At 41.2% G+C, this 14,022-nt stretch overlaps 1 protein-coding gene across 2 annotated transcripts in view; it reads right to left on the reverse strand.

Annotated features, from left to right (window-relative positions):
- The window catches only part of mapk8ip2 (mitogen-activated protein kinase 8 interacting protein 2), a 62,426-nt gene that overhangs the window by 20,734 nt on the left and 27,670 nt on the right, over nucleotides 1-14,022 (reverse strand). For both annotated transcript variants that reach the window (XM_047387660.1, XM_047387652.1), the window contains exon 2: nucleotides 7,297-7,402. In XM_047387660.1, coding sequence (XP_047243616.1) covers nucleotides 7,297-7,402 — 106 coding nt within the window. The remainder of the gene's footprint in view (nucleotides 1-7,296; nucleotides 7,403-14,022) is intronic.

Here is a 14,022-nt window from a genome sequence, read left to right on the forward strand (position 1 = left end):
CACAGCCAGACGTTTTCTTTTTATGTCTCAATAGTTTATGTCTAAACGTTAAGTTACCAAGTGAATCTAAATTAACTACAGGAGGCAAAAGACACTCACCATAAATCAAAACTTGCAGTGGATCTAAATTTGAATTTGCTGGATTGCTGCATCTGTAAATGTCAGCATTTCAAACTAAGAGTTGCAACACAGCTAGGACACTTACACCACTGCTCTGTCACATGCTGAATTATGCATAAACTCGTGTCATTCAGTCAGAGCTCTGTAGGGATGAAGATGGCTATTACAGAGGCAGGAAGAAGGGAATTAGGGGTGAAATGAGGCATAGAGGAGTGGGTTGTACGATCGTGAGTAAGTGTGCATGTGAGACCTTGTAAAAAGATTCAAAAGCGTGAAAGAGAGCGGGGAAACTTTGCTGCTGTGGTGATCTTTCTGCTTGTAATGGTGAAACACTGGTTAAGGAGAAACAAACAAACTTACAGTTTGGAGAGCTTGGATCACATGTTTTGATCACATGGACATGTACACGTGCCTCTGTCATAACAGCAATCTTCTGGGTTATACAAATCAAGACCTGAACCCCACAACTAATTAGAATTAATCAAAACTCGGGATTGGGGCGCGAAGATAATCTCAGTATTTAGTTTACCAGCTCTTCCTCGACATCAAAGGCATCCTGCCCAATATGATGAAATCATACTGACAAGAAACCCACAAGCCCCTGTCTTCTACGCAAGGGTGATGTTCAGAGGGATAAACGTCTGCTGCTGCTGCTGGGGATGATGAGCTGACAAGGTGTCATGCACCTTACTGATGCAAGCAAATTCAAATAGCATGTGAAGCACCCTGTCCATGTAATTCTCTGTCTGGGCTAGAGTGGTCACAATACCAAAATTTCAAACTTGATACTGATACTTTGAAAAATACTTGATATAGGAAATTGCGGCAACATTTTTTTAAGGCACGGGGTTCTTTCTAGTTAAGAGAAAGTAGGGAACAATTCAGCCCTTGTTTAGAAAACATGTCATTTATGGAAGTATGTACTTTTGCAGTTTTATTAGGGATGCTTATCTTTAGCATGACACCGTGTGCTTCCATTTGTCTGTCAATTTGATGTTGATATTTATAAATATGTAAAAAACATTTTATAAATATATATTTATAAAAGCAGAGTAGGTTGCTCTTATTATCAGCTTTAGTCTGGCTCCACCATTTACTTGTGTTATTATTAGCCATATTAGCCTCCAATGTCTTTACATTTAATGGAGGCAGCACGCACTGGTTTGTTGCATTGCTTCATTATTTAGTAGCTGACTGAGCCATCAGCTGATATATCTATGTTAATTCGTACCGCAGTAGAACCGACCATTGCTTGGTGTGGAACTGCACATCTCAACCGACAATACATCATCGTTTGGCTGTCCATATACATGAAGCTAATATTTAAACAGATACTGTAAGCTTGTGTTGTCCTAGAGGTTTACTACTTCACTGTTGCAAAGACAGGAGCTTTACCAATTATTTTAAGTTGCTCTAAAACATCAGTGTTGCAGCGTTAGCTTGTAGCGTTAGTGGAGCTACCATGTGGCATCCATCAGCTTTTTTCTTGTTGATGTGCCTGATAGGGAAAGTACCATCGAACAACACTTTATTTTTGCATTGTCGGCTAGAGTCCTTTTCTCTGGATATAATTGAAATGTTAGCAGAGTTCAAGGGTGTATTCACAGCCGGAAAGTCTTTTGGTCTGCTTGTTTGGTCAGGACCAAAGGAGGACTATATTTTTTTTGTTTGTTGCTGTTCACTTTCACATTGTACTTTTGGCAAGTGAACAACAACTTGTAGACAAACTCACTGTGACGATCGTTGCTCCCATAGGACAGAAATGGCTAGGGCAGAACAGAGCACAGACCCAGAAATTGAGGAAAACTATCATAGAAGTAATGCTTGCTGCATTTCTGTGCTCTTATTACAGCTACAAAATCATTGTGTCAAGAGCAGTTCATTCAACACAGGTGTCGCAACATTCGGTTTCTAGTGTTGAAAAAGCATCATTGAATGCGTGCTGCAAGCCGAAGGAGACAATGTCCTCTGTTGTGCCTGACCCACAGTCCATTCACTATTCACAACATTCGTTATGGTTGCTCGTTAAGTTCAAAAAGGCGTAGTTTTCCTATAATTGGGTCGAAACAATGCTGATTAGTATTCACACCAAAAGCGAACCGGACCAGTGTCCATTTGGACCAGGGTTCGCTTGAATATATTCACACCAGCACAAAAGGTCTGAACCAAAGGGGGAAACTAACTCTGGTCCGTTTATGGCAGACCAACCGTGGCAGGTGTGAATACACTCTGAAACTTCCAGCAGCAGCTCATTGTTTTGGTCAGGTGAGCTGCTGCAGGTAGGGGAGTGGATGTTGTTGCAGCGCTGCTGCCGAAAGAAGTGACAAAATTTGGGAAAATAAGATCAGGTCAGTTTATATCGATTTTGATTCAAAAAAATATCTTTAAAAACATTTTTTTAGTATGGACTATATGAAAATATCGATTCTTTCGAACAACCCTAGTAGTCTCGGCTATTTCTCTTGTTATCTGAACATACACACACAGACATGTATGAAAGCTCAGAGGGCATCCGAGTGTGTGTCCTATCCTTCCCATGTCAGCATTATTCCTTCCTCTGGGCAATGATGTAACCTAACAGGAACTGACACTGTGTCTGAACTATGCTTTCATATTTGTGAAGTGAGCAGTTAGGGTGTCCAATGATGTGCTGGAGTTTAAATCTAAGTGGAGATGATGGGGGACTAGTGCATGTATGACATCATTGGCCTAAAGTTTTTTTTTTATATTTTTTTCTTCTCTTTATGCTTTCTCCACAGCTTGGATTTAAGCAATCTTTTAAAATAAGCTTTGTTACAGGATTAAAGTGAAGGAAGCAAAATATCTACCGCAATATTATGGCAGGAGCTTAAGCCTCAGGCCCAAAAATCCCTGAGCTATACCCCCATTCCCAGTCAAGGTAATGGGAGGAAAAATAAAAGGAAGGGAAGCTTCAAAGGAAGAGAAGTGAAAAAGGTGGCAAAGATCAAGTAGGGAGTGTCAGCTCTGTCTCTAGGCAACGCTCTGTGCGGGGAGAAATAAAAAACACACTTGGGAGGGAGGGAAAGAAGGAGGTTGTCTCTGCATAGCAGCAAACTGCACTGGGTCACCCAGCCTCTGCTGCAGCCATGGCTCAATGCCACTAGCATAAAACATTAACATCCTACAGGATGGATGGACGGAGGAAAACAGAGAACAGCTAAAATTAGATGACTTCATACCTTAAGTCAAAGATGGTCAGAATTGCAGGAAGATTTTTATTTATTTATGCTTCATCAAATAGTTATTTGGGTATGATTGTTATTGACATTAGGGGGTGGAAATTCACTTAGATACTGATTTGGTTGGTGACTAAATTTCCTTTAACTAGACCAAGAATGATGTTTATGGTTATGAAGCCGACAAAGCAGATGAACAGTTATAGATTCTTTAACCAAAGATCTGTACATTTAGTGGCTTAAGTGCCAGTTTTAATAGATAGTTCCCACATGACGTCACACGTCCTACATCCGGGTACTCGGCCACCTTTGTGATAGTACAGAAGCAGCTTTCCACTTCGTTTGGTCGCACGTAAGATAACCACGATTGTTGTGTGTTGTTGGGCTCAAGGGTATAAAAACAAAGGCGTTAAAAGAGTACAGAGAAGTATTCATTACATACCGAGAATCAGAAGAAGTAAAGGTGAGCAAACTTTGCAACTAAGCATTCAGCGCCGACGAGTGTGACTGGCTAATATACAGAGGAAACACAAGACATTAAATACGGCACGGATTTGCTTTGATCACTTTTTTAGTGGTAAGGACATTTTCAGATGTTTCAAACAAGAACCAAACTGTGACACTGTCAGTCAGTCAGTATTGAACTGCTGTAAAATATGTACTTTGTAGGCAAAGCTGCAGACTTGTATGACAGATCCAACACAGATTGAGGCTGACCGACACAAACTGATCACTGTGTTTCTAATTAGTTGTGGGGTTCAGGTCTTGATTTGTATAACCCAGAAGATTGCTGTTATGACAGAGGCACGTGTACATGTCCATGAGATCCCTCACAAACTGACCGCAAAAGGAGACTCTATGAAACTAAGTATTTCTGCAGATGACAGGAGTCTGTCTTATACTGGAAGTCTGAGGTGTACAGAGTGAGGAGGAATGGTGAGAATACAGTCCCCTGTGGTGTTCCTGTGCTGCTGACTACCTGGTTAGACTCACAACCCTTCAGTCTCACAATCTGTGGTGTGTTTGTCAGGTAGTCTTTGATCCAGGAGATTGTTGAGGCCTCCACCAGAATGCTTGGAGTTTCTGACAAAGCAAATCAGGCTGAATTGTGTTAAATGTTCTGGAGAAATCAAAGAACATGATCCTCAGAGTGCTGCTAGCTTTGTCCAAATGACAGTGGGTTTGTTTAAGCAGGTGTATGTACAACACAGCCGGAGCCTTGCTGGACCTTCGCAAAGTGCATGAACCAGAAATAATTTCATTGCATTCAACTGATGTTATATTGTGCTTGACCTACAATGCAACTGTTTAGTAGGAAAAGGAGCAACACCACAACGTTATGAAATATGCTGTTTAACATGCCAATTTGTGACATACCAGTATACAACTATATATATATATATATATATAACTATACAACTAAGAAAACGTCATAAAATTTGCGTGTGCACAAAGTATAAAATGTAAGTAGCTACAAAATGTAAATGTGCAAATGTACATGTACACCTTTCTGCTTGTTTCACCACATATGCTTGAAAAAAGGGTTAAAAGTGCCCAAATACTTCAATATCTGTAGTTTCTCCATAGTTTCACGTTTGTGAATTAAATAATTCACACTGTATATAGGTGACTCCTGGGAGCAAATCCAACTCCTCTGACATGTTGCATTTGTCCACCTCGTATGGATATACCAATTACAGCAATCTTTGCTTCGTACCCTTTGAAGGAAACACATCTCTGTAACGCGTTCCAGCACTTGAAAAGGCCATAGCTCATGAACAAAAACAAATGCCACTTGTAATGCTTTTCCTATGTAACACTGTTTACTGATATACCATCAACATGGCGCATTTCTGGAGTCATTTACTTCTGTCTGGTCCTTTCTTGTGAAAACTATCTAATAAAAATCTGTGTTGTGGATCAAATGGCAATTTAGTGGATCAAAAAGTCACAAACACTCCTTTTCCTGCCACATAACATCTTCACAATTTCTGAGTAACATATGATACAGCTAATAATTTTTAATTTCTAAGATTTATGACAATTATCTTGCTTGTCGACTCAAACTTTCCATGTGCAAATACATAATATAACAGAAATATGAAATTGCCATAATTACACTTAAGACAAAAGTCAAACCCTGTCCAGGGTGTACCCTGCCTCTCGCCCATAGACTGCTGGAGATTGACACCAGCTTCCCCTTATGGAATAAGCGGTAGAAAATGACTGACTGACTGACAAAAGTCAAACTCTAAAATTCACACAGTACATTTCTATCAGGAGTTGCAGGGTTTTTGACTTATCCATAATTGTATTTCCTCTAGTTTAGATTACTGAATATACCACATATCACTTGTCTAAGTCCTTGATCATCTTCAGATTGTACAGATCTCTAAGGTGAGACATCTAACTTGAACAAAAAGAACATAAATAACCCCTTTTTTATGGAAATTCATTGGTTATCAATAATCAATTCTGATTTGATAAATCCTTAAAAATCAAACATATCAACTTGGACCCTCAGATTACCCAACGAGAAGCTTTTTGTAGCTGCCTAGACCAATATTAAAATCCCTTTAATTTTTATATTATTTCAATGAGAAAAAAATTAAAGGGAAATATTTAATTTATGAAAGTCCTATTAAAGTTTAGCTGCAAAATCACACAAAATAAAGATTTATAATGGGTTAAGCTGGCTGCTTTCTTTAAAAGCCAGAGGTCTGAAACCCAAACTAGCTATTGGAAAATTATTAATTTAAGTTTATAACAGATCTTTTTTTATTACTTATATATTTAAAAAATAATTATGTGTTGTTTCTCCTAAAATGAGTACCTTACTAACAAATCAAGGTGCACCTTTTTTCCATTACACATGAGATCAAGTCCTTCAAACTTCAGTTAGTCAACAAGTTCATTTTACTGCAGTTTATGCAAGAATAATATAATATTGATAAAAGCAGTAGAGAGCATTACTTTAATTTCAGCTTCTAGGCAGATTCTCTCTATATCCATAAAGTTGGATAAAACTAATTGGCCTGGATGACTGACCTGTCTTCAGCTTTGCAATGCCGCCAAAATCAGGTCCATCTCAGACCTCTTGTTTCAGAGGGAAAACTACTAAAATTATTTCCTTCCAAACACTAGATGTCCGTGGACATCTTCATGGCTATTCCAGTCTGGTCAGTTCGTGTCTTTGTTTTAGCCAAAACAGAGATGTTGAGTCGCAACATCTAGACATCAGTAAAAGTCTTCATGCTACTGTCTTTTCACCTTTCACTCTTCAGCCACAATTTCATAATGTTTAGACGGAAGGCAGGGCTTTTCAAAGTCTACCCGACAAAAATCTGCTTGGGGGATCATCGCTTCATTGTTTCATTATTTTTATTCTTCAGTGACCAAATGTCGCAGAAGTTCTCTAAAACCTTCCAGCTTCTTCAAAATGATAATGGGAATTAGCAGGGGTTCTCTGTTAATCAATAATTATTTTTTTTGTATTAACCACAGGTTTGTTTGGGGTTCTGTTTAATCGTAAAGTTGGAAGCGGAGCTGAAATAGCTGGAAGATACTCATGGACATCCTACAATGTTCCTCCTTTCAGTATCTCTGTCTTTTTTCTTTAAAGATATGCTGTCCTAAATGCAATTGAATTAAAGTGAATCTTGGGTGTCATATCAGTAATTTACCACGTTATATTTTCAGGTTGTATTGATAAATAATGTTTTCTGGTCATTTATAGCTGCTTTAGCAACAGATAAACCATTTCTTTATCAATGGGCACTTTCACTGTTATATTTCTAAAATATCCGAGTGAGTATAATTTACCTTTTTGAGTTTTTGAGTCACAAATATTTTTATAATCAGAGATTTGCTTGTGCAACATTATTTTGTTATTTTGCTGCAGGCCAAATCAAATACACAGAAGATGTGCTACGTATAAGAGAGACATTTCATAAAAATGGGTAAAATGTTAGTAACTCACCTTCTCATATGGATCAGAATCGTAGTTGAGTCCAATCCCACAGTCATCTGTGATTTCGGAGAGGTCTTCATCATCAAACTCCTCTAGGCTGATGTCATGGGACGGCCTAGAAACACAGAAGGGAGACAGTATTTAACATAAATTTGTGAAAAATATTTCTGAAAACAGCAAAACAGTAAGGAATTGTTAGAAGTTCTAGGTTATATTAAAGCTTTTAAATGTTCTTTTACAGCACCACCGCTCCACAGCGGGGGGGTGACTACATCTCTGTAATGAGCCAAAGGAAGTTTGGTTGTGCAGGCTTTATTTCATCTATGCTTCATTACATCCAGCAGCCTCCTAAGTCTGCAGCTACTGCCTTGCAAGGAGTTGAAGGAAATGCTGCATTGCAGCTTTTTGCAAAGAGGAGGATTCTTTACATACTACCTTTAGATGCAAAATTAGATCACTGTTGGAAAAATGTACACTGCTCAAAAAAATAATGGGAACACCTAAACAACACAATATAACTCCAAGTAAATCAAACTTCTGTGAAATCAATCTGTCCACTTAGGAAGCAACACTGATTGACAATTAATTTCACATGCTGCTGTACAAATGGAATAGACAACAGGAGGAAATCTTTGGCGATTAGCAAGAAACACTCAGTAAAGGAGTGGTTCTGCAGGTGGGGACCACAGACCACTTCTCAGTACCTATACTTTCTGGCTGATGTTTTGGTCACTTTTGAATGTTGGTGGTGCTTTCACACTCGTGGTAGCATGAGACGGACTCTACAACCCACACAAGTGGCTCAGGTAGTGCAGCTCATCCAGGATGGCACATCAATGCCAGCTGTGGCAAGAAGGTTTGCTGTGTCGGTCAGCGTAATGTCCAGAGCCTGGAGGCGCTACCAGGAAATAGGCCAGTACACCAGGAGACGTGGAGGAGGCTGTAGGAGGGCAACAACCCAGCAGCAGGACCGCTACCTCCGCCTTTGTGCATGGAGGAACAGGAGGAGCACTGCTAGAGCCCTGCAAAATGACCTCCAGCAGGCCACAAATGTGCATGTGTCTGCACAAACAGTTAGAAACAGACTCCATGAGGATGGTATGAGAGCCCGACGTCCACAAATGGGGGTTGTGCTCACAGCCCAACACCGTGCAGGACGCTTGGCATTTGCCAGAGAACACCAGGATTGGCAAATTCACCACTGGCGCTCTGTGCTCTTCACAGATGAAAGCAGGTTCACACTGAGCACATGTGACAGACGTGACAGAGTCTGGAGACATTGTGGAGAGCGATCTGCTGCCTTCAACATCCTTAAGCATGACCGGTTTGGCAGTGGGTCAGTAATGGTGTGGGGTGGCATTTCTTTGGAGGGCGGCATGGCCCTCCATGTGCTCGCCAGAGATAGCCTGACTGCCATTAGGTACTGAGATGAGATCCTCAGACCCCTTGTGAGACCATATGCTGCTGCGGTTGACCCTGGGTTCCTCCTAATGCAGGGCAATGCTAGACCTCATGTGGCTGGAGTGTGTCAGCAGTTCCTTCAAGATGAAGACATTGAAGCTATGGACTGGCCCGCCCGTTCCCCAGACCTGAATCCGATTGAGCACATCTGGGACATCATGTCTCGCTCCATCCACCAACGTCATGTTGCACCACAGACTGTCCAGGAGTTGGCGGATGCTTTAGTCCAGGTCTGGAAGGAGATCCCTCAGGAGACCGTCCGCCGTCTCATCAGGAGCCCAGGCATTGTAGGGAGGTCATACAGGCACGTGGAGGCCACACACAATACTGAGCCTCATTTTGACTTGTTTTAAGGACATTACATTAAAGTTGGATCAGCCTGTAGTGTGTTTTTCCACTTTAATTTTGTGTTTGACTCCAAATCCAGGCCTCCATTGGTTCATAAATTTGATTTCCATTGATGATTTTTGTGTGATTTTGTTGTCAGCACATTCAACTTCATACAGAACAAAGTATTCAATGAGAATATTTCATCCATTCAGATCTAGGATGTGTTATTTGAGTGTTCCCTTTATTTTTTTGAGCAGTGTATATAAGTTATCATTGTTTAGTTTAAATCATGTTTATGTCTGAAGTTCTATTATAGTTAAGATGATTCCTATGATTGCTTTTTTAGTGTGAAAAGGTGTTTGTGGAAGGTTAAGGAATGCGGTCTGGAGTGGATCACTCTCTGGACATGACATGCTTATACCATATATGGGAATGACTACTCTTTGAGGTTGAAGTCTCTGTAAGACTTGGCTGAACCAATTCCCGTTTTTTGCTTGTAGGAATATGAGTTTTAAATAAAAGGCTGGTGCAAGGATTTTACTTTTGTGAGAAGGAAGTCACTGTTCTGGCAGAGGACTGTCTCACCCTTGCAAGTCAAACTTACTTGGTTCACTTGTGTCTTATTTTACACTTGTCTGTGTTTATCAGCTTTCTAACTATCATTTCTTGGTCCTTTGAGCCGGAGCGCTAGAAATCTGCCGCCCAGAGCCCTGCGGCGCGTGTGGGGTATCAGTCTGCGCAGCCTTCAGAACGTCTGGAGAACGAAAATCCTGCACAGTGAATTCTGTGCTGGTAACCGCTGAATCGACCGAGGGGCACCAGGGGGTGGATGAGCACGTTCCGATAGACAGTGTGAACGAACGCACAGGTAAGACAGAACCAACTAAGCATATAAAGAGAAATACGCAAGCCGGTAAGCTTGGCGTTAGCGCTAGATAAGTACGCGAGCCGATATGCTCGGCGTTTAACAGAACTGCAGTTTTTGAAGAGGCCTGATGATAAACAGGGGGTGTGTGTATGAATGCAGAATTACATGATTTACTCAGTGAGAAAACCCGAAACCTTGCTGGTGTTAACATAAAGTTGTTGATTGCTGAGGTGTATCGTGGGGAATTCTGATTTGGATATTAGGTCCCAACAAATCTCAGTCTAAAACCCCTGCAATCTCCGAGAGTAGAACTCAATGCGGAAAACCGGATCAAAACTAGGTGTTTGATCTAAAAGCCTGTTTTCTGGGAGATGTTGGGGGCCGTTGAGGAATTCTGTTTTGATTTGATGTTTTTAATAGATAGATAGTTTTTAATAGATAAAAAAAAACAACTCTTAAAATGGGAAACTGCGTCCAAAAGCAGACCCCGTTGGAAGGAGATGCAAAGTTTATGCACTCAAAAGATCCAGATACAGTAAAAAATCTCGCTGAATGGCAGAAAGATTGTAATTTTAAAGGACGTTTTTCGGTTCCTGCTTGTACCCATTTGGTACAGAGACTAAAACGGAAAGTTAAACTTAAAAAAAAAGAAGAAAAAAAAGAGCAAGGATGTTTATATAGCGGAAGCCAGAGAAGAAGATAACAATGCTTATGTACTAAGGGGGAGGGGCAGGCAGCCACAACCCCAGGGGGCTGCTGCAGCGGCAACTACCCTGAACCCTTAGCGCCAGTGGAACAGATAATCCACGACTTGCAGTGTTGTGGGAAAATTGTTGAACCAGTTGTGTGCTGAGTATTGGACTATCTGCACGTTGTTGGACGTCACTGTGCCTCTCCAATGGCATCGGCCATTTTGTGTGGACAGCCCGCTACTACATATCCCGTCGAGCACTGCGACTGATATGACGAGCGTCCCAGGTCTGACGTCACAAGCTGGAAACCTTGACATGGTTACCATGCAACTGAAGCATCCTCTGGAGAAGAAGAGATCCCATGTGGAGTCTTCATTTATTCTCTCTCGTTGGCCAACGAACAAGTCATAACTGAGGTTTCTGGACTAGGAAGGCCAGAAATTTCACTTTGCCGATCGAAGACGTGAGTTTAACACGTAACTAAAAACACGGAGTTCAAGGAAACAAACCGCCACCGTGTTTCATCCCTAGTCGACTGCTGATGGTCAAATCCTATTTTTCCTTTTTGTCAAGAAGGCCAAAGGACGGGACTGACTGCTCTCTTGGAGTGTAACTGCGGACGCGCAACAACGCTTCAAAACCCCCCCCTTTTTCCCTCTCACTCGCTGCCCCAGAAGGAGCTTCACCAAGTAAAACCCATCTTTTATTTAATCTTTTATTTCTTTATTAGAAGGCCTGGGCAGGGTCAGAGGTTGTAGAGCGATCAGAATCGCTAGTTAGGATCTCATGTGTTCTGAATGATATGTGCATGTAACCTTGCTTATTGAAACTTTGATGTGTTATTTTGGTATCTGGAGCCACCGCGTTCCTAGCTTTGTGCGTGTTTTACTATCTGGGAGTCAACGCGGGTACGTTGTAAGACTGGACTGTTAAAATAACCTCATGGTAAAATTCTCCATTTTCCTTTGTCTTCAACCTCACTGCTTGCTAGCTTGCCGCCAAAAGTTTTATAACTCTTTGTGTGCTCAGGAGTTGGGGGAAGTTTTATGATCAGGACATCACTGAGTACAGTTGGAGTTGCGCCCCCGCCCACTCTCCACTCACCACCACACCTCTTCGTCATATTCTCAATTTTGCCATAAATGCTGGTTGATTCAACACCCACTGCTGTTTTCTTTATTTTTGCTTAGTTAGATGTGTTACCCTTGTTATGTAGAATTTTGCATGTTGAGTAGGTGAAGATTAATAAATATTCACATAGATAAAGAAAGAGCGTTTTGTGTTCATTGTGTGCAAAAAGTGATTTGTCAGTCAAGATAAGGTTAACGTTCCACACGTTTCGGCAGAAACGGTCGATTAAACATGGACATCTCCGGCAATAGTTATTAATTATTACGGAGTATTTAACGGTTGTAATTGTCAAAGGCGTTGAGCCGCAATTACAACACCAGAAACATCTCTGGTCTCGATTCATAAATGAGGATTTTGGTTAAGAAATTGATTTTGTCAAATTATGATTTGTAATTATAATTATTGATCAAGATTAATCAATCAATAATCATAACCCCCAACAAAATGTTAGAAGGAGAGTTTAGACAGAGAGCAGATTATACCATCATTAACCAGACTAAACAGAAAATAGAAGAGCCAATCATTGAGTACAAAATAACAATGGTAGAAGTGTTTAAAAGGAATAGTGGGAAATAAAATTGCGTTGATAGAGAAGTAAGTAAGTAAAATTTATTTGTATAGCACATTTCAGCGGCAGGGCATTTCAAAGTGCTTTACATTATAAAAACACAAAATCCTAAAGACCATCAAGTGGATATTCATGACAGTCATGGGAGAAATGTTGTCAGTGTGTGAATGTGTGTGAATGGGAATAACTGATTTCATTATAGAGCGTCTTTGAGGGACCTTAAAAGCGCTAATAAAGCTCTGATGTTCTGATGATGCACAGTGTATACACGACCATTGTGCTGGAGAAGCTGTGGTTCATTGTCAGAACCTCTGAGCTGAGGCGTGGTAAGGCGTATTCGTCACTTCCTGTTTTCGCTGTTGCACTCGGTAGATTGTTTGGTGTATGAAGGCTTTCTCGTTTGATCTGATTTCTCTCTACTTTGATACCTCTTACTTGTTCTAATACATAAGCACGTTAAAACACATACATTCTGTTGCTGCTTTTAACGTTTGGGGACTCTCCGTGTTTCTAGTAGTGGTAAGGGGTCGCTAGCTTAGCGTTAGCTCCACCATGGTTACCCGTTCTGCTGTTTCTCTCTCTGAGTCTCCTCCTCTCTCCTGCTCTCTCTGTCAGATGTTCAGTTACTCCTCTGCCTCCTTTAGTGATAATGGTACATGTAATAAATGTAGCATTTTTGTAGCTTTGGAGGCAAGGGTGTCGGAATTGGAGGCCCGGCTCTGCGCTGTTGAAAAACCAGCAGATAGCCGAGGGCCCTTAGCCAGCGTGGAGCCACCGAGTGTAGCTCCCCATAGCACTCCTTCAGCAGAACCCGCGCAGCCAGGGCCTCAGGCCAGCTGGGTGACGGTATGTAGAAAGCATAGTACTAGATCCCAGCCCACAGGTCACCACCAACCCGTCTGCGTTTCTAACAGATTTTCCCCGCTCACTGACACACCCGCTGAGAAGCCAACTCTGGTAATTGGCAGCTCCATAGTCAGAAACGTGGCCCTATACACACCAGCGACCACAGTTAAAGCCTGCCAGGGGCCAGAACGGGCGACATCAAATTCTACCTGAAACTGCTGGCTAAGGATAAGCATAAATACAGTAAGATTGTTATTCACGCTGGTGGTAATGACACCCGGTTACGTCAATCGGAGGTCACCAAAGTTAGTGTTTCTTCGGTGTGTAAGTTTGCCAAAACAATGTCGGACTGGCTGTCTAGGTGGTGTCCAGAAAACAATGTGGGCTACATTGATAATTTGCGAACATTTTGGGGAAATCCTGGTCTGATCCAGAGAGACGGCATCCATCCCACTTTGGATGGAGCAGCTCTTCCTTCTAGGTAATCTGGCCAATGTCTGCAGCTTCTGTACTGCTACCCACCCATTACCCTATTAAGACAGTATCAGCTCATTGGTTTAATTCAGAGCTGCATACTTTAAAGCACAATGTTAGAAAATTGGAGAAAAAATGGCGCTCTACACACGTAGAGGATTCCTACTTAATCTGGAAAAATAGCCTACTGTTGTATAAAAAGACACTTCACCAAGCTAGAACAGCTTATTTCTCATCATTAATAGAAGAGAACAAGAATAATCCTAGGTTTCTCTTTAGTACAGTTGCTAAACTTACACACAGTCATAGGTATGTTGAGCCATCCATTCCCTTAGCTCTCAGCAGTCATGACTTTATGGGATTCT

The sequence above is a fragment of the Girardinichthys multiradiatus genome, chromosome 2, assembly GCF_021462225.1.
Source record: "Girardinichthys multiradiatus isolate DD_20200921_A chromosome 2, DD_fGirMul_XY1, whole genome shotgun sequence".
Lineage (NCBI taxonomy): Eukaryota > Metazoa > Chordata > Actinopteri > Cyprinodontiformes > Goodeidae > Girardinichthys > Girardinichthys multiradiatus.